A 20,939-nucleotide genomic window follows, 5' to 3' on the forward strand; every position below is an offset into this window, starting at 1 on the left:
GAGGAGGTGACCTAGACTGTGGGTCCCACCAGAGGGGAAGGTCCCTGGCCTATCCCCTGACCCACTAGGTGGGTCAGCAGAGACTGCGGGGATTGTTCTCCTTTCTTTCCCCATGCTGGCCAGTAATGAGGTTAGCTGAGTGAATGGCAGGTTTGAGCCACTAGCAAAAGTGGCCAAACTGAGGGTGGCTGTGAGTCTCTGAGCCAAGCAAATCTGCCGATAAGCGCAGGACCCACCAAGGCAGAGGAAGAACTTTGTCACTGTATTCATAAGTGCTACTGGTAGCACATTCCTACGTGGAGCAGTGTCCTTCACTACAGACAAGATGCCCTGATTTTATAGGGACAGTCCCAATATTTGGGACTCTTTCTTATATAGGCACCTATTACCCCCCCCCACACACACACACACCCTGTCCTGATGTTTCACGTTTACTTTCTGGTCACCCTAGTTAGAGAGCAGGGTACCTCAGGGTCACCTGCAGACAATCCCAGCTGAGTCTCAGGCCCAGCACGACACAGGCCCCCCGCTGTGGTGTACAGGCAAATGTGGCTGCAGGGAACACCCCCCACCCCCAAAGTAGCGGTGGGAGTTCATTCTACCCCCCTGCTCACAGCTGAGCTCCCGGGGAGGTGCCAATACTTAGCCCAGCAGCAGGGCCTGCTCGGGGGGGTCAGGTTGAGTGTCTCCTGTCTGCTGGTGCCCACACAGATTCCGCTGGGGGAGGAGTGTTAGCAGTGCCTGGCGGGGGCTGGGCTCCTCAGGATCTCTGGCGCGCGGTTGCCCCGTTCCCCTTTTTTAAGGGTCAGGGCCAGCCTTAGGGGAAATGGTGCCCTAGGTCACGGGCTCTCAACCTTTTCCTTGCTGAGGCCGCCCCCATGCTATAAAAATGCCAGGACCCAGTGGTAGGGTGGAGGAGGAGAGCTCAGGCCTCCTGGTTGGGGATCCTGAGGCATAGGGAATTTCACTTCGATTTGGGGGGTGGAAGTGAGGGGTGACAGGGCTTGAGTTAGCTCCGCACAGTAAGGTCTGGGGGGGGGGGGTTTGAGTGCCACCTTCACCCCCTGGCTCAGTCAAGAGGCTACTCTGCCTGTCTGGGCTGTGGGGGACGCAACCAAAACATAACTCAAAGGGGGAACTCAGTTCAGAAAGTTTGCAAACTGCTCAGGGTGCAGCGAGAGGGTAGCTCGGAGCTGTGTGAAGTGAAGGGAGTAGCTCAGGGTGCAGGGAGGTGTGGCTGGGGCTCTGTAGGGGCAGGGGGCTCCTAGTGGAGCCCCCAGCCTCAATGTGGGGGCGCTGGGGTTCCCGGCTTCAGCCATCTGCTGCTCCTGGCTTGGGGGGGCACCAGCTTCAGCCCCGCTCCACTCCTGGCTTCAGCACTGGGGTTTGGGGGCACCGGGTTTCGCCGCGGGACTCTGCGGCCCCCCTGGAAGGGCTCACGGACCCCAGATTGAGAACCGCTGGTCTCATCTAAATGCTGTTTGCGTTTGACCCTTCAGCTCGCAGATTATAACCCAGCACACAGATCTCTGAGTGCAAGCCAAATCCTTCCCCAAACTGACAGTTTAAACAGTAACTCCCTTTAGAAAGAGCAGGATTTTTGCCTTAGAGCAGAACAGTGTACTTCCTTTGTTTTTTATCTACAGCGAGAGATTGAAGAAGGTCAATTGATTTCACTGAATGGAAGTTAAGAGGCGATTTAATCAGCGTTTTAAATACATTGTTTTAAAAATTCCCAGAGGGGGGAATATGTGATTTTAAAGGGTTCCTTAATTCACCAGAGGAAGGTTGAACAAGACCCCTTTGGCTTGAAGTCGATGTCACAAAATCCCGACTGGAAATGACCATTTATAACAGTGAAGCTAATTATCCAGCGCCACAAGGGGCGGGGTCGATTCCCCATCGATTGCAGTTTGTAACTTAAGGTCGCGGCTCTGGCTGCGAGACACCCGGTGTGTGGGTGCCCCTGTTCCCCTTTTATAACCTCCAGTACATGGGATCCTTCAGGACCCCCAGCGGGCGGGTGCTCCCATCCCCCCATCCAGGATGGCCGGTGGGTGTGTGGACAAAAAGAGACCGCGTCTCCCCGGCTTGCCCAGGCTACGCTGCAGGGACTATTCACAGGCGCGATCCCACTAGGGCTCGGCAGGGGGGTTTTGACCTGCTCCGTTTCCGACCTGGGCCGGTTCACCCCTCCTTAGGCAACCTGGTGACCCCAAGCTCCCCAGGGCTCACCATATCGCTGCCGAGCTTAGTGCGGACACCCGCTCGGCACCGCCCGCCGCAGCCTAGAACCCCCGAGATCCAGCGATCCGCCGGCCTCAGCCTCCCCAGGAGCTGGGATCACAGGCGCCTGCCACGGCGCCCGGCTGGGTTTCCCCGCTCCCATCTCCGGCTTTAAACGGCGCTGGGGAGCTGTGTGCCTTGGCCAGACGGGGGCAGGCTGCCATGGGGGGATGCTCCTGCTCCCCCCGGCCTCCGGGCTCTCCTGTCGGTGTGTGGGCTCCGCTGTCCTCCCAGAGCAGACCCCGGTCCCCAGCTGGTTCGGTGCCCGCATCCCCCGTCCAGGAGCCCAGGTGCGGGGAGCCCAGCCCCGCATACAGAATCCTGGACGTGTCGGTGTCCGTCCCTGTGTAGAGGATCCGGGAGTGTGGATGCCCTTGTCTCCCCATGCAAGATCCTGGGTGTGTGGGTGCCACTCTCCCCCCACAGATCTCTGGTGCGTGGGTGCCGCTGTTCGCCCTTACAGGGTCCCTGGTGCATGGGTGCCTCCCTCCACCCCAATTCAGGATCCCCAGGGTGTGAGTGCGCCCACCCCCGATAAAGGAGCGGGGGGGGGGGGGGTGTATAAGAAGAGACGGGCTCTCGCTGTCTTGCCCAGGGGTGCTCCAGCCGCTGTTCACGGGTGCAGCAGTCCCCCTATCAATCCCCGCGGGAGTTTTAACTTGCTCCGGGGGGCCCTCCTTAGGGAACCTGGGGACCCCGAACTCCCCAGAATCACCATCTTAACGCCAACCTTAGCACAGACACCTGCTCAGCATAGCAGGGTGCAGCCCTGAACTCCGCCAGCTCGCCTCAGCCTCCTACTACATAGCCAGGATTACACACAACGCAGGAGCCCTTCTACCCAGCGTGCCCAGGTCCCTCCCAGCCCCCGCTTGCAACGCGGCTGGTCAGTTCCACCCTTTGGCCAGACGTGGGCAGCACTAGCGGTCTCATCTAAATGCTGTTTGCATTTAACCCTTCAGATCGCGGATTAACACCCACAGACAGATCTTTGAGTGCAAACCAAATCCTTCCCCAAACGAAAAATGTAAGCAAGCACTCCCCTTGGAAAGATCAGGATTTTTGCCTTAAAAAACAAGGAAAACGTGCACTGTTCTGTTCTATCTACGCCAGAGATTGAGTTTCAATGATTGTAAATCAAGATCGCAGCTCTGGCTTCAAGACACCTGGTGTGAGGGTGTCCCTGTTCCCCCTTCAGAGCCTCTGGCACATGGTGCCTCCCTCCCCCCCATCCAGGATGGCCGGTGGGTGTGTGGACAAAAAGAGACCGCGTCTCCCCGGCTTGCCCAGGCTACGCTGCAGGGACTATTCACAGGCGCGATCCCACTAGGGCTCGGCAGGGGGGTTTTGACCTGCTCCGTTTCCGACCTGGGCCGGTTCACCCCTCCTTAGGCAACCTGGTGACCCCAAGCTCCCCAGGGCTCACCATATCGCTGCCGAGCTTAGTGCGGACACCCGCTCGGCACCGCCCGCCGCAGCCTAGAACCCCCGAGCTCCAGCGATCCGCCGGCCTCAGCCTCCCCAGGAGCTGGGATCACAGGCGCCTGCCACGGCGCCCGGCTGGGTTTCCCCGCTCCCATCTCCGGCTTTAAACGGCGCTGGGGAGCTGTGTGCCTTGGCCAGACGGGGCCAGGCTGCCATGGGGGGATGCTCCTGCTCCCCCCGGCCTCTCCTGTCGGTGTGTGGGCTCCGCTGTCCTCCCAGAGCAGACCCCGGTCCCGGGCTGGTTCGGTGCCCGCATCCCCCGTCCAGGAGCCCAGGTGCGGGGAGCCCCGCCCCGCATACAGAATCCTGGTGCCCGCTGCCAGGTGCGACCCGCTCGGCGTAGGAACGGGCCACTTTCTGCCCCAGGCAGCTCGAAATTTTTAATCCTGGTTTTGCCATAGCGCAGCTGAATCCTGCACCCTGAGCGAAATATTCCACGTCTCGCTGCTGCTCCTCGTTTGGAAATGGGGGAGCGGGCAGCTGTGCTAAAGGACAAGCGGGCTGTAGCTCAGGAAAGCTCATGCTCAAACAAATTGGTTAGTCTCTAAGGTGCCCCAAGTCCGCCTGTTCTTTTCGAGCATGCTCCGTTCAGCTGCTGAAGCCGCTGCCCTTCCCCCTGCCCTTACACCCGCAGGCTTGCGCGGGCGGCTTCTGACGGGGGGCAAAGGGGGGAATCGGAGCTGGGGCGGGCAGGGTCTGAGCAGGGGGCGGAAAGTGGCTGGTCGGGGGCGTCAAGCAGCCGGAGGCAGCAGCAGGAGAGGGGCTAAAGGCAAAATCAGGAATGCGGGGGGGCGCTGGCAGTACACCGGCCCGGGGCGAAGGGGAGCGTGGCGCGGCCCCACCGGCAGCGGCCGTCCCCCCCCGCGCCGCGCGGGGCTCTCGGCGCCAGCACGGACCCGCCCCAAACGCGCCGCACAAGTTGGTCTGCCGGGGCGTGCCGTAGGGACGAGCACTGCGCATGTGCGGCCGCTGGTGTCTGGGAGCGTGAGGAGCCAGGGGCCGCGGTGTGTCAGGGGCGTCCCGCCATGAAGTCCCGCTTCAACACCATCGACATCCGGGCGGTGCTGGCCGAGCTCAGGGACAGGTAGCGTCAGCGCCCGGCCGGGGCCCGGGGGTGTCCGGGGACCCGCCTCCGCCGAGAGACCGGGACCCCTCCCTCAGACCCCCCCGTCCCCACACGGGGTGCTCCCGCGCGCTGGAACCCCCTCCACGGGAACAGCCCCCCCCCCCCGACTCTGCCGCCCTCTTGGGACCAGCCCACTGCCCCCCAGCCACCCCGACCGGTACTGCCCGCCACAGGGGACCCCCCAACCACCCCGACCGGTACTGCCCGCCACAGGGGAACCCCCAACCACCCCGACCGGTACTGCCCCCCCAGGGGACCCCCCAACCACCCCGACCGGTACTGCCCCCCCACAGGGGAACCCCCGTATGGGAACGCCCACCCCCCAACCACCCCGACCGGTACTGCCCCCCACAGGGGAACCCCCAACCACCCCGACCGGTACTGCCCCCCCCACAGGGGAACCCCCGTATGGGAACGCCCACCCCCCAACCACCCCGACTGGTACTGCCCCACCAGGGGAACCCCAACAACCCTGACCGGTACTGCCCCCCACAGAGGAACCCCCAACCACCCCGACCGGTACTGCCCCCCACAGGGGAACCCCCACCCCCCCAACCACCCCGACCGGTACTGCCCCCCACAGGGGAACCCCCGTATGGGAACCCTCACCCCCCCAACCACCCCGACTGGTACTGCCCCCCCACAGGGGAACCCCCGTATGGGAACCCCCACCCCTCCAACCACCCTGACCGGTACTGCCCCCCCACACATGGGAACCCCCCACATGGGAACTCCCACCCCACTGCCCCCCAACCACCCTGACTGGTACTGTCTGCCCCCATGAGAACTCCCCCCATGGGAACCCCCACCCCATTGCCCCCCAACCACCCTTCACCCTGTCACACATGAGAACCCACCATGGGAACCCCCAGCCCACTACCCTGTGTGAGAGACTGGGGCACCCCCCATCCTACTGCCCCCTGGGAATGCCTTTGCCCTACCAACCCCCCCACCCTATGTGAGAAACTGGGAACTGCCCCCATAGGAGCCCCCTAGTCAAATTTCCCCCTGCCCCCAGGAACCTCTCACCTCACTGCCTGGTGTGAGAGACCTGGGAACCCACAGCCCTCCCACAGGAACCCTTGTTGCCCCATGTTAGAGATCTGGGAACCACCCTACCCGATGGATCCTTATGGGAACTCTGATGCTCCATAACATCCGTTGCCCCATGTGAAAGGCCAGGAGAACCCTGACCATCCCACCCCACTGTCCCCCAGGGGAGCCCTGACATCTCCAACCCCATTGCCTCGCATGGGAGCCCTGATTCTTCTGCACACACACCCATTGCCCCATGTAGGAGACTAGGGGCGTCTTGACCCCTGTGCGCACACAATCCATTTCACCCCACTGGAGCCCAGACAAACTGCACCTCCACCTCCATTCCACTGTCCCTCATGGACGTCCTGAGACCCCATCCCACTACCCCCTGGAACTCATATAGTCCCTCCACCCTTCCACCCAGGAGACCCTGATACCCCTCAAGGTGTGATTTACATGGGAGTTTTATCATCCATGTTATGCTGTCTTGAATAACTATGAATGAAACAGCAATGGCATCAAATCTCAGTTGTGCTTTCTGTGGTGGTGCTGAAAGTGCTTGAGTCCCATCCAGGCTAGCTCGTCAAGCATTCTCAGCACCTGTTTAGCCAGATGTACTGCTGACAGTCATCAGCCAGGGGGGCTAGTTTGCTAATGTAGTGGCGCTTCAGTGATAAATTGCTGATGCAGAGATATGCATATGCATTAGTGTCTCATAAAATGAATTGTTGCTGAAATTCTGGAGTTGCTTTAAAGTCTTGTTCAAGTGGCTATTCTATTTTAGTTCCTTTTTGCATTTATTTCATTAATAGTGCTCCCCGCATATTCTAATTGTATCATAATTTCTCCTGGAGCTTGTCCATTTTACTGCGTCTACCCTATCACCTCTTCAAATGCTATTTGTATAATATATTGTAACCTAGCAAACTTATTTATGTACACATAAATTCAGTTGTCACTGAATCTTTCTGACAGGCTTGTATGAATTCTATACTGGATTCACAAAATGTATTTATTTTTTATTTAACAGCTTATTGGGAATGAGAGTAAACAATGTCTATGATGTGGATAATAAGACCTATCTTATTCGCCTTCAAAAGTAAGAACTCTTAACATTTGTGAGCTCTGTTTTATTCCTCCTTAAATTTGAGCCTGTTTGTCTTGTATTAATTGCTGCTTATCGAGCCTTTATAACCAGTTTGCTAAAAACTAGTTTTGTGGTGTTCCCTGGAAGAAGAAAAATATTTTTATCATGGGAATCTTAGGAAATATCACAGGAAGATAATTGTTTTTGCCCTTTTTACAAACAAAATACAGAAAATAAGTGGAAGAGCAGGTGTGTTTTGCACCCAAAAGTTTTTTCTCGTAAATACCAAGAATAGTGCATATGCTGTGGTAATGATAAGCAGTTATGACCACAGGAGTTGCTGTTCTGAAGCAATGAGTCTGTGTAGTCTGATGCGTTTTACATAGGGCCAGAAAAGTCCCTTTTGGTCACCCAGTTTCTGTGTTGGACTGTTAGCTTTCTCTTTTCCTATTTGTAATGCACCTGACCAACTGGACAGTGCTCTGGGTGGGTGGCCTTTCAAAACGACTTCCTGCAAAAGGTAATCCTGGATATTTTTGGAGTACTCAGTAATCTCAGTATATCTAGCCTTTAATTTAGTTTATCTTAAACTTAGTTTTTAACTCCGTCTTTTTGCTACCAACCTGGCCTCAATATATCTCAACTGTTCTAATATTTTTGACCATAGCTTCCTCTGAAAGATTTCTTTGACTTATAGTTGAAGTTGTAGGGCTATCTGTGGTACTTTGGCGTGCAGCTCTAATGAAATGTCATTGGTATAATGACAAATTGGTGGCGTTTAAAGTGTCAAACTAGTCTTTATTTTGTCAACAGGCCAGACTGTAAAGCTACACTTCTAATTGAATCTGGTATACGGATTCACACAACAGAGTTTGAGTGGCCAAAGAATATGATGCCATCTGGATTTGCAATGAAGGTAAATTAATCTTTCTCTTTCTGAAATTTCCTTCAGAAGAGAGAGTAATGCTGTAGTTTCACATCTGAGATGTAAATGAACTATTAAAGTATTGCCAACTAGCTGAGTGGGTCTTGGTCAAGCTGATGATGATGATGTGGGGACTGGCTGAAAGAAAGGGCAACTGCAGAATGGTGGGGGACACAGAACTGATGCTTGGTACCTGACAACAGTCAAAATGTAGTTTTTAAGACTTAGGGTACGTCTACGGTACGAAATTATTTCGAAATTATTCTATTCGAATTTTTGGAAGCGATTTTATACATTTGGTCTTGTGTATCTCCACTAAAGAGCGTGAATTCGGTGGAGTACGTCCACGGTACCGAGGCTAGCATCGAATGTCGGAGCGGTGCACTGTGGGTAGCTATCCCACAGTCCCCGCCGCCCATTGGAATTCTGGGTTAAGCTCCCAGTGCATGATGGGGCAAAAACATTCTCACGAGTGTTTCTAGGTGTGTGGTGTAAGTCTCTCCTCCCGCCGTGAAAGCTATGGCAGACAATCATTTCGCGCCTTTTTGGCGTGCAGACGCCATACTGCTTTCAGCAGACAGTGTAGTATGGTGAACCGCTTCTCTCCTGGTACTATGAATCCATGTCGCATTTCCTCTCCACTTTCTGTGTAATCTCTATAAGTATCTACTCTTTCTCTTCTTCATCGACCGCTTCCGCTGCCAACTCTGCTCAGCCATTGTGAACTGAGCAGCACAGCTTCCACCGCCAACTCTGCTCTACTGCTCTTGCCGCGCAACTGAGCTTCTCCATGTTGTCTGTCCTGGGCTCCCATCTCCGTGAAAGCTACAGAAGACAACCATTTCCCGCCTTTTTCCGGCTATCGTGAACCGAACAGCACCTCTTCTGCTGCCACTCTGCTCTCCTAGGTTTCATGCCCTTTTTCCAGGATTACCCGTGCAGGCGCCATAGCATGGCAAGTATGGAGCCTGCTCAGATCTCCACTGCAGTTTTGACCACTGTAAATACCTTGCGCATTATCCAGCAGTATGTGCAGTACCTGCAAAACCGGGCGAGGAAGCGACGACAGTGCGATTACAACAGTGATAAGTACATGGACACAGATGTTCCTAGAAGCATGGCATGTGGCGATTGGGAGATCATGGTGGCGCTGGGCCAGGTTCATGCCGTGGAACGCCGATTCTGGGCCCGGGAAACAAGCACAGACTGGTGGGACCGCATAGTGGTGCAGGTATGGGATGATTCCCAGTGGCTGAGAAACTTTTGTATGCGTAGGTCCACTTTCATGGAACTTTGTGACCTGCTGTCCCCTGCCCTGAAGCGCAAAGACACCAAAATGAGAGCAGCCCTCACAGTTGAGAAGCGAGTGGCCATAGCCCTGTGGAAGCTTGCAACGCCCGACAGCTACCGGTCAGTCGGGAATCAGTTTGGAGTGGGCAAATCTACTGTGGCGGCTTCTGTGCTGCGAGTAGCCAACGCAATCATTGACCAGCTGCTATCAAGGGTAGTGACTTTGGGAAATGTGCAGACCATTGTGGATGGCTTTAATGCGCTGGGGTTCCCAACTGCAGCGGGGTGATCGATGGAACGCATATCCCTATCTTGGCCCCGGAACACCGGGTCGGCCAGTACGTAAACCGCAAGGGTACTTTTTCATAGTACTGCAAGCGCTGGTGGATCACAAGGGATGTTTCACCGACGTCAACGTGGGATGGCCGGGAAAGGTGCACGACACTCACATCTTCAGGAACTCTGGTCTCTTTGAACAACTGTAGGAAGGGACTTACTTCCCAGACCAGAAAATTACTGTTGAGGATGTTGAAATGCCTATAGTTATCCTCGGGGACCCAGCCTACCCCTTAATGCCATGGCTCGTAAAGCCGTACACAGGCACCCTGGACAGTAGTAAGGAGCAGTTCAACTATAGGCTGAGCAAGTGCAGAATGGTGGTAGAATGTGCTTTTGGATGTTTGAAAGCGCGCTGGCGCCGTTTACTGGCTCAGATCTCAGCACAACCAATATTCCAACTGTAATTGCTGCTTGTTGTGTGCTTCACAATATCTGTGAAAGTAAGGGGGAGACATTTATGGCGGGGTGGGAGGTTGAGGCAACTCGCCTGGCGGCCAATTTAGCACAACCAGACAACAGGGTGATTAGAAGAGCGCAGCAGGGCATGCTGCACATCAGAGAAGCTTTGAAAGGCAGTTTCATGACTGGCCAGGGTACAGTTGTGTTTGTTTCTCTTGAAGTTACCTGCCCCCTCTATATATAAGTCACAATTGTTTAAAAACCATTCTTTATTATTTGTTGCACAACACATTGAGAGAAATCAGAAGGTAGACTGGGGGAGGGGAGGGTACTGGGAAAGGGGGGTGAAGGAGGAGGGAAGGACAAGTCCAGAAATCAAATCAAAATTTTGGATATGCCAGCTTTCTGCTGTTTGTGCAATCCTCTGGGGTTGAGTGTGTGGGTCCCCGTAACACCCCCCCCCCGCCCGTGTTCTTGGGTGAGGAGGCTGTGGAACTTGGGGAGGAGGGAGGGCGGTTATACAGGGGCTTCAGCGGCAGTCTGTGGTCTTGCTGCCTTTCCTGCATTAGATCCACCATACAGTGGAGCATGTCCGTTTGCTCCCCCATGAGCTTGACCATAGCATCCTGCCTGCTCTCATCGCACACATCCCTCCGCTCTTTGTATTCATGTAACGCTTTATGGGACTCCGCAATTGTTTGCCTCCACACATTCAGCTGGTCCCTATCAGTGCGGGAGGACCGTATGAGCTTGGCGAACATGTCATCCCGAGTTCGTTTTTTTCCGCCTTCTAATCTGGATCAGCCTCTGGGACGGAGTAGATAGGGACTGCGTTGAAACATTTGCACCTGCAGGAGGAGAAAAAGGGAGGGTAGTATTTTAAAAGATATCTTTTTAGAGAACAAAGGGGACACTTTCTCAGTGAAAGACAATTCGTAGTACACAGCACATGTTTTTTCTGTACAAGGTCGCAGTTTGCCTCTTATACTGAAGTGCCTGCCACTTTGGTGTAAGTAAGCCATCACACATGGCCGGGCAACAGAATTCAGCTTGCAGGCAGCCATGGTAAGCCCTAGGGGCACATGGGGTTCTGCTTCTTCCACATTCATTTCAATGCTTTCAAACTGTTGGGCCCCCTTTCCCATAGCAAGCAATGCCTGGTGGGTTTGCCATATAAAAGGAGGGTCTGTGGGCTCTCTGGGATGATCACTTCACACAACACCCGTGGCCCAATCCCCCTCCCCCCCCCCGTGTGGCTCCGATGAGGCTCTGAGCAGGGATGAGCCCTTTAAACTAAACGCGAACAGCCCAGTGTGGCGGGTTTCCTCCCACCGCGTGGCTCTGATCAGGCTCTCACTCACCAGAAGTGCCTTCTCCAGGGTCATGGTCCGGGAGGCGACTGGGTCCAGCGTTAAGAATAGTCCTGGCTAGGGGGGAAAAAGGATTCCCCACTTGCCGTCTGTGCACTGTTCTCCTCCTCCTCTTCGTCCTACAATAACTCATCCTCCTTGCTCCATGCAGCTCCCCCCTTACGGGTGTCCATGGACAGTGGTGGGGTAATGGTGGTGTCACCCCCCCATAATTGCACGCAGATCACAGTAGGAGCGGCACGTATGGGGCTGTGACCCAGAGCGCCCATTCGCCTCTCTGGTTTTTTGGTATGTTTGCCTGAGCTCCTTGATTGTACAACACTGCTCTGTGTCCCTGGAGTAGCCTCTCTCCATCATGGCCCTGGAGACTTCAGCGTACATATTTGCCTTTCTTTTTTGGAATGTAGTTCTGCCATAACAGATTCGTCTCCCCAACGTGCAATGAGATCCAGTACCTCCGCTCAGGCCGTGCTGGAGCTTGTCTGAGACTGCATGGTTGCCTGTGATGGTGGATTGTGCTGATGGTCACCTGTGCTGATGGTGACTAAACTGGAAATTCAAAAGTTCCTGGGGCTTTTACTGCCTACCTGGCTAGTGCACTGGAGTTGAGAGTGTTGTCCAGAGCAGTCACAAGGGAACATTCTGGGTTAGCTCCTGGAGGCCAATAACATCAAATTGTGTCCACAGTACCTGTAACCCGGATCTGCGATCTCGATTTTTAGCGCTACTCCACTTGCCGAGGTGGAGTACAGAAATCGGATTAAAGAGCCCTTTTAAATAAATAAACGGTTTGGTTGTGTGGACGGCATCAGTTTTATTTTGAATTAACTCGGCTAATTCCGAAATAACTGCGTACTATAGACCAGGCCTTTGATACTCAAGCTTATAAATGTTCACTCACAAGCCATGCCTGTTGGAATTTTACTTTGGCGAAGTGAATATATTATTATCTTATTTTGTTATATAGGCCAGATTCTGAAGCCTCTGAATAGGCAAAACCCAGAGTGAATGGGAGTCTTGCATAAGTAAGGACTTCTGAATTAGACTATCTGAGGTGTCAGGTCTTGAAGTGAACTATTAGGCTCCAGTTCAGCAAATAGAGCCGTTGTGGATGCGTCTGATTGCAGAATCAGATTACAGATCTTGTTAGCTCCCCACTCCTGCGAAGAGACCGCACACAAGAGTGCCCATGAGGAGCTTCATTGAAATGCCTCTCTGCAAATCCCCCACTGAAGTCGGTGGGAGTCTTGTGGAAGCAGGAGTAACCCTGAGTGGAGGTCATTGCAGGATTGGGGCCTTAGGTTACACTAGCTCTTTCCCTCCTTGGGATGGCAGAGACATGCAGGTTTCAAATAGTACAGCTGTTTTTATTACTGTAAATGCTGAATGCTTAACAAAAATGTTTAATTTTTTGCAATTTGGAGCTACTGTTTTTCTTTAACAAGCAAGAGTAGATCAGAGCTTGATGGCTGTCAAAGTTTGAGCAGCTCATGTATGTAATATTCAGTTTTGTAAATTTATACCAGGTCTTATCTTTATTCCACTTATTATAGACAAATACAAGCAAGATAAACAAGAAATGTTCAGATTTTCACGGGCATACACACACAGTCGTTTAATTAAATATTTCAGTTTAAAATACTATGAGTAGGACCTTTCTGTTTACACCTTATATACATATGCATATTTTAATATTTTTTTTCTTCCATATCATCAGTGTCGTAAGCATTTAAGGAGTAGAAGACTTGTCAGTGTAAAACAGCTGGGGATAGACAGAATTGTAGACTTTCAATTTGGAAGTGATGAAGCAGCCTATCATCTCATTGTTGAGCTTTACGACAGAGTAAGTCATAAAACTGTTTAGTCTATAATTAGTATTTAATCTGGACTATAATAATCAGTTTTGTTGCTATTGCAGGGAAACATTGTTCTGACAGACTATGAATACTTAATTTTAAACATCCTGAGGTTTCGCACAGATGAGGCAGATGATGTCAAATTTGCAGTTCGGGAACGGTACCCAGTTGATAACGCTAAAGCATCTGCACCATTACCTACCTTGGAAAGGTAACTTTATTCTGTGCAACAGGCATATTATAAATAAAGCAAAGACCATTTTTACATATAAAAATTTTGAGTCTGAATAGTCTGTTTTAAGCTTTGAACATTGTGTAGGTGATGCAGTTCTCACAGAATTGAAATTGTTTGCTTTCTTCTCTAATTCAGAAAACATGGAAAATCAATTCAACATTGTACATTTATTCTTTTGAATAGCAGCAATTCTGCTTATTATGTCTCTTAGGTTGACTGAAACAATATCAAATGCACCTAACGGGGAACTGCTAAAGAGGGTCCTTAACCCACATCTTCGTAAGTAATGGCATTATTACAATATGAAATGTGCAAACTGTTTGCATTCATATTAGATGTAATGTGAAAATTTAAAATAAAAAAGACACAACTGTGTTTCAGAAGGTTCAAGACAGTCTCCTATGTATAAAATGCAAAATTATTTGTTAAGACTAGAATTTTAACACAAAGGTATAGAAACTTGGCTGCAATCCTTTAATATGCTTTATATGGGTGTAGGGATTTGTCCTTGAAGCACTTATAGTATCGGGACCTTTGCTGAATTTTCTCAGTGATGGCTAGAATGTCTCATTCAATTTTGGAAATTAATCATTCTTAATACAGATTTCAACCTTAATGTTTAAACTGCTTCTATAGTTGGTTCTTTCTACTTTTATAGCTTATGGAGCCACACTCATTGAGCACTGCCTTATAGAAGCTGGATTGTCTGGTAATGCCAAAGTAGATCAACAGATGGGAAGCAAAGGTATGTAGGAGTATAATATTTGTGCACTTCAAAGGTTTGCTTGACTATATTTGGAGGGGCAGAGAAGACACCTAGGCACCCTTCACTGAGGAAGTAAAAGAACAGTGGCTTTGTTTCATGGGAAAAGGGTGCTCAGCCAGGATTGGCTGAAAACGCTGAAGGGAACTTTGGGTGAGAGAACCTTCCATCGAACGATGTTTAACTTGTTAGTTAAGCTTGGTCTCTAAAAGCGTGTCATGATTTATTTATATGTAACCATTGGTTTCCAATATTCATACTCGCTACTCTGTGAATCTCTAATCTGTGATAATAAACTTATTCTTGTTTTCAATATAAATATATCGAAGTGCTGTGGTGGTAAGCAAAGCGGTGGTCCTCAGTTGAATCTTAAAAGCTGGTATGTAGTGTTCCTTTGGGAACAGCAGGCCTGGTAATTCTGTGAGCATTCAGTGGATAAGGGCCTGGATGCTGCAGGGAAAAGTCCGAGGATTTGGAGACTGGTGTCTGCTTATTGCTACCTGTCCAGAGAAAGCAAGGCCTGGAAGGCAGTGCTTGTGTTGCCAGAGACTGGTGGTTTCAGGGAGCTGACCCACAGCAGGCACAGATAAGACTGCTTCACACTAAGCAGATAGTGGTGAGGCACCTCACAACCCAGGGTACCCTTGGGGAGCATCACAATGGATATGCAGTGTAAGTTTTTACAGGCTGGAGACTACTTTAACACTATTCTCTTAAAGCCCTAGCATTGCTTATATACTAGTATTTTTCCATCCCTTTTAGCCTCAATTCTAAATAGTTAACTTTATGTCATATGATGAAGTGCTACTGTAATTGTGATACTGGAAGGATTACTAAGGGACTTACTATACAAGAGTCATGTGCCAAAGTGTTAATCGTGAAAAGAATTATTATATGGTGGATTTTGAATGAATTAGAACAGTTGCTTTTGATTTCTTTGGAATATACAATTATGGGTTGAGGCGGTAAGGTCAGAATGATTAGTTCTGTAGTCGTACTTTGCTATGAGTGTTTTTTCGGAGGGGGAGAACTATGTTAATATGATGATCTGTAATTAATTAAAATAATGTAATACCTGATATCTGTTGTTATCTGAAGTGCTGTAATAAAGAAGGGAGTTTTATGGCTAATGTTTCAAAAGTAGGGACTTTCATTGTACACCCTTGCCAAGACAGGTAATTGCACGCATCCAGTCCTTGTTTTTTATGTGCGATTGTGTTTATGCCAGCACTCTTATATTTTATGCATGTAGCTGCAATACGTATTTTTTAAAGAAATATCTCAAAGTTTAAAAAGGACACTAAATGAGGCTTTCTTCAAAATGGACATTTGTTTCTAATGCAAGGAGTTGATGGTTAAAGATGCTTATTAAAATGCGGACTTTTTTGAAATTTGCAAGAATCCTGGTTTTAGAGTATTTCAGAGAGTAGGATTATTGAAAATCTCATAATCCAGACTTCCCACAAGAACTGTATATTGGAGAAAATTCCTCTGTACCCCTGGCTAGAAATGCAGTTAGTAGCAGAGGTTAGTTTTTGGTCTGTCAAGCTTTAGCCTTCATTGGTTAAGTAGTGCACTATGTGTTTATGTAAAATATCCCAAAATTCTTGCCTCTTCAAAATCTATTTTTTTCTCCTTTAGAAAATATTGAAAGGGTACTTGCTGCTTTACAGAAGGCAGAAGAATATATGAAGATAACTAACAACTTTAGTGGAAAGGTAAATTTTAATTGATATCTGCATAGTTCAAAGTTAAACCGTCTAAGAAACGAACATGCATTATTGTTCTTCTATCATGTCAGACATTTGCTATTGGTTTAGCATGCCTATCACATCTTTTCATGTTGTTGTCTTTCTATTTTTGCTGCTCTGATGTCCTCCAGATACTAATAAGGAATACACCGGACCCTCGCTGGAACGTGGGATTTGGGATCCATACACAGTACCGCGTTAAAATGAATTCCAATTAAAGTAATTAAATTTGGGATCCATTGCTGCAACCACATTATATGCGAATTTGCGCTACATAGACGCAGGCTCTAGCAAGGGTCCGGTGTGTATATATGATGCTTGTCTTGGACGTGCAGCTTGTAAATGAGCTAATGGAGTAAAAGGGACCTGTCTGACTTGTGTGTCACCACTGTATTTAAATACTGATAGTAATTTTAATGTATGAAGTGTTCAGGGATATCAAAATAATCTCAGTCTGTAGTTCAATGAGGAACCAAAATTTAATTTTGCAGTTGTGTGTCTTCAAGGTATTCATGCGCCTGGCGAGCAATATGATTGTAATTTATCCTTCTACATCGATCTTAATGCAACTTGGGAATAAGGCCTGAGTAGAAAGACTGCCAATTACCAGTAGGTAATAGAAATCATTCTTTAACCCTGGGAATGTAGTCCTAATTTTCAAACATGTATGTATTTATTTATTGCAATAACTATTGAACATCCTCTGTGGGCCCGTGCCAGTGTTTCTGATCATTTTCACTTCTTGGGGAAAAATTGTGCTATAGCCCATCCACTCCTCTCTCTTCCATGTTCTGAGTCTGCTGTCTTATAGCAAGTTCTTCTCTAACTTCAAGGCGGAAAGGATTGCTCAGTTTATGGTACAATTCATTCTGATTCTGACTTGCCCATCACTGCATTCTTAACAAACAAGGGTTGTTTAAAATGTAAGGTACAAAGTTTGTGTGATGCATTGTATGCTTGGGTTTGTTATAGAAGTTCAGTGTTCATTTGGAATATTTTAGAATAAAGGTGAGTGGCCAAAATTTTACCTGCAAAGTCACTTAGCACCATAAAGTCTCTATGAAAAAAGAGCTTACCAGCGGATTTAGTGTCAGATGTTTGCAAGGTGTTAAACTGTTCCTCCTTTGGCAAGAAAGGAAAAATAACTTTTAAGATTCCTGGAAAGAAATGAGTGTGAAAGTGGTGTCTTATGGGTTTTTTTTTTTTTTTTTTTTAAGGGTTATATCCTCCAGAAACGGGAGAAAAAGCCAAGCCTGGAGCCAGATAAACCTGCAGAAGAAATCCTCACGTAAATATTTGAAGTATTAACTCCCTTTCTTGCTAGAAAACTAATTTATATTAAGCATTCAAGTGATACTATCAACTGTATATTTTACAGATATGAGGAATTTCATCCTTTCTTGTTTTCTCAACATCTAAAGTGTCCGTACATGGAATTCGAAACATTTGATAAGGTATAGTGGTTTTGCTGATACAGTACTAAGTAGTTCAAATGACTGATACTAAAAACGTGAAAGAAAATATGGTGCTGGAAACTATTATGTTTTTATGCTTTATGACTAGGTAGTTTGGTGTGTAAAATCAGTAAGTATCATAGTAAGATATAAGCTAAATAAAATATTTCTTGGTAACTACAGTTGACCCATTTATGTTCCCAATTTGTCTGTCATGTCCAGTAACTGTGGTGTTGTAACTGTGTTGGTCCCAGGACATTAGAAAGACGAGGTGGATGAGGAAATATCTTTATTGGACCAAGTTTGTGTGTCTCACCAATAAAAGATATTTCCTCACTCATCTTGTCTCTCAAATGTCCAGTAGCTAAAATATAGCATGTAGCATTGGTGAAAGACGTATTTGTGTCCAGAACCAAGCTACTCTCTGTCTTCACTTGTTTAAACATATTTTGCTGGTGGTTATATAGGTGTTTATAGACAGTTGGTTTATAGCTGAGGGTAATAGCAAAAATATAAATATGATGAATGTTTGACATGGAATTTCACTAAAAATGAAATCTTTGTCCTTTCTGGTTCTTGGCTAACTAAGGTTAACATAACCTATAGATAATTATTTTATACTAAATCTGATCTCTAGATTCCCTACTTTGCACTCTCCTGCCATGCCTCCCCATCATGTTTGTACCACCTGCCTCACAGTGCTGGTGATTTCCATAGCATAAATAAACTCAGAAACTTTATTGTAAGCAGTTTCTGCCTGTTGAAACCAACCACAAAGAACTGTATTGAACTTCATATGCTTGATTTGGAGATTCTGTTCTTATTAACCAATTGATTATTATGCTTATGCTCAAATAAATTGGTTAGTCTCTAAGGTGCCACAAGCACTCCTTTTTCTGTTTGCGAATACAGACTAACACGGCTGTTACTCTGAAACCTTGATTATTCTGATGGCTCATTGCAGAGATGGCTGTACCTACGGTAGTTTCACAGTTGTTACATACTTAGATTAAAGAACGTGTTCCTTCCTTCACTACATCATTTGCTAATATAGAATTTGGCTCCAGTTCAGTCCCATGGTTAAAGCTAGGCCTGTGCTTAAGTACCTCGCTGAACTGTCCCTTGACTAGGTAGAGCAGGGGAAGTGTGTTGAAACCTAGTTTAGGATCAGACTCCTTTTTGCAGTCTTGCAGTCTCCTCTTAAGAACAGAACCACTCCTGTCTGCTTACTCTTTCCTGATCTAGGTTATTGCATCCTTTGAGATCCTTTAAACTGACTTTTTCTCTTGAAGGCCGTGGATGAATTTTACTCCAAGCTAGAAGGTCAGAAGATTGATTTGAAAGCTTTGCAACAGGTACAGTCTCATTCACAAGCAGAACAGCTGATTTAACTCCTTTAGAGCTTCAGGATGCTGGACATTTGCCTGATTTAGGGGCCCTTGCTCTTTGTAGTACCATGTGGGTGCTGTCTTGTTCAATTAAAGATAATGGGTTGCCTTGTATGGGGCAGGTCTGAAGCTGCGTGCACCAGGGCAGTTCTTGTTGGGAAATTACGATCACTATGACAGCTACTATCATTAGTGTTACGATGCTTCCGTGGATTCCTTTTAAACTGTGCAGACACGGCATTGAATAGCTAATCAGCAAGAACATAAGAATGGCCATACTGGATCAGACCAAAGGTCCATCCAGCCCAGTATCCTGTCTATGAACAGTGACCAATGCCAGGTGCCCCAGAGGGAGTGAACCTAACAGGTAATGATCCGTAATGAATGGAGTGTCTGTCCAAAAATCACTGAAGTGGCTTTCGCTACACTTTCTATGACAGTGCTCAACAAAATCCTGTTTCCATTTCTTTCCTCTCCATACTGTAATAGGATACAGTTGGGTGTTGAATATCTAACACTGTAAAATTTGTAATATGCAGAGTCGGTCGGCGCTACGCCCGGCTCTTGAGACAGCTCATGGTGTCTGACACCATCAGGTGGTCCAGAGACCTCTACACGGAGCACGTCATGGGACACTGTCAGTACTAGGATGAGTAAACAAAACCACCGGTCAGGGAAATAACCCACTTCCTCCCCTGACTGACTAAGGGATGCACCCCACCCATGTACTTATTCGCTACACCAACACTGACTTGGACTCTAAATAAATTTTATGGGTGGCATACCCGAGATCACTTATTCACTGATTTTTTAAAAACTCCAGTCTGGGTCTGTGCTGGTTATGTGCTATGTATGTATCTTGTGAACCTTGTAACCAATACTTGTAATCTCTCATAACTCAAGCCTGACCCCAGATGTACAGTACCTTCCCTCTGAACCTGTGTAAATTTGATTTTAAACATTAGCTTTAATAATCTTTTTCCTTTCTTTTCTTTGGCTGTCGAAAGGAAAAACAAGCACTGAAGAAGCTGGAAAATGTTCGTAAAGATCATGAGCATAGACTAGAATCTCTTCATCAAGCTCAGGTAGAGCTATCTGTTTTCATAAGACAAGTTTTAAAGAGAAAATATTTTTAATATTCCATGTAGTATCACTTCCACCATAAGTTGTGTTCCTTAGTGTTCACTTGAGATAACAAATCGGAGTATTTATTCACTAACAAGTTCACCAAAAAGGGAGAGAAGCTAGAGGGAAGTGTGAACTGTAGTGATGATACACTGCTTCTTGTCAATGCTTTGCGTGCCCTTGGAAGAGGTCATCTTTTGAACAATGTGTTTAATTTTAGTGCAGCTGTATTAATTGTATAGATTTGTTTCTTTAATCATCATTTTTATGAAATTTAATTGGTTTTTAGTCTGAATTGTAAGAAAGCTTTTTCTTTCCTGAAGGAAATTGATAAGGTAAAAGGAGAACTCGTAGAAATGAACCTGGACATAGTTGACCGAGCTATCCAAGTGGTCCGCAGTGCCTTAGCCAACCAGATAGACTGGACTGAAATTGGAGCAATTGTAAAAGAAGCTCAGGCTCAGGGAGACCCTGTTGCGAGTGCAATCAAAGAATTAAAGCTTCAGACAAATCATATCACAATGCTACTAAAGTAAGTATGTTGTAGATCAACAAGACATTAAGAGGGACTAATCCCACAACTAGCAAGTTAACTAGGAAAAGAGCATCTTCATTTGAGCTTACGTTATTTTGTCAGTTAATATATGTCAAATGTATTCATGGTGCTGGGTTTTAGCAACATTAAAGCGTGAGTGTGAGGGCTTTGTGAACAGATAGAGGCACTGATCCGATATGCACCTTTCTTGGTTTTCCTTTAGTTCGGTAACTGAAATAGACTCTTCAAGCATATAAAAGCAAGAGTTAACTGGTCACATTTTAAAAGTGGTGGGAAATGTCTAAGAGGAAAGGGCAGTAGTGAACAAAAGCACTTTTACCTGCATGTCCTAGGCAGTTCCGGGAAACGTGCCTCATTTGGTTTGATGCAACAGGCAACACCAAGCATATTATGCAAAACAAATGCATTTAAAAAATCAGTAACTTAAATAATCTTGACATTCCTTGATGCCCAAAAGAGGGAATCT

At 47.9% G+C, this 20,939-nt stretch overlaps 1 protein-coding gene across 3 annotated transcripts in view; it reads left to right on the forward strand.

The window, feature by feature from the left end:
• Positions 1-4,737: 4,737 nt before the first annotated feature.
• Positions 4,738-20,939, forward strand: part of NEMF (nuclear export mediator factor) — a 36,767-nt gene continuing 20,565 nt past the window's right edge. For 2 of the 3 annotated variants that reach the window (XM_077819694.1, XM_077819695.1), the window contains exons 1-13: positions 4,738-4,855; positions 6,966-7,034; positions 7,836-7,938; positions 13,063-13,188; positions 13,264-13,412; positions 13,648-13,715; positions 14,095-14,181; positions 15,841-15,917; positions 17,168-17,238; positions 17,329-17,404; positions 18,697-18,759; positions 19,800-19,877; positions 20,241-20,449. In XM_077819694.1, the coding sequence (XP_077675820.1) occupies positions 4,797-4,855; positions 6,966-7,034; positions 7,836-7,938; positions 13,063-13,188; positions 13,264-13,412; positions 13,648-13,715; positions 14,095-14,181; positions 15,841-15,917; positions 17,168-17,238; positions 17,329-17,404; positions 18,697-18,759; positions 19,800-19,877; positions 20,241-20,449 (1,235 nt within the window). In that variant the 5' untranslated portion in view covers positions 4,738-4,796. The remainder of the gene's footprint in view (positions 4,856-6,965; positions 7,035-7,835; positions 7,939-13,062; positions 13,189-13,263; positions 13,413-13,647; positions 13,716-14,094; positions 14,182-15,840; positions 15,918-17,167; positions 17,239-17,328; positions 17,405-18,696; positions 18,760-19,799; positions 19,878-20,240; positions 20,450-20,939) is intronic. The other variant, XM_077819696.1, reaches the window with a different exon arrangement.

This window comes from Eretmochelys imbricata, chromosome 6 (genome assembly GCF_965152235.1).
Source record: "Eretmochelys imbricata isolate rEreImb1 chromosome 6, rEreImb1.hap1, whole genome shotgun sequence".
NCBI lineage: Eukaryota > Metazoa > Chordata > Testudines > Cheloniidae > Eretmochelys > Eretmochelys imbricata.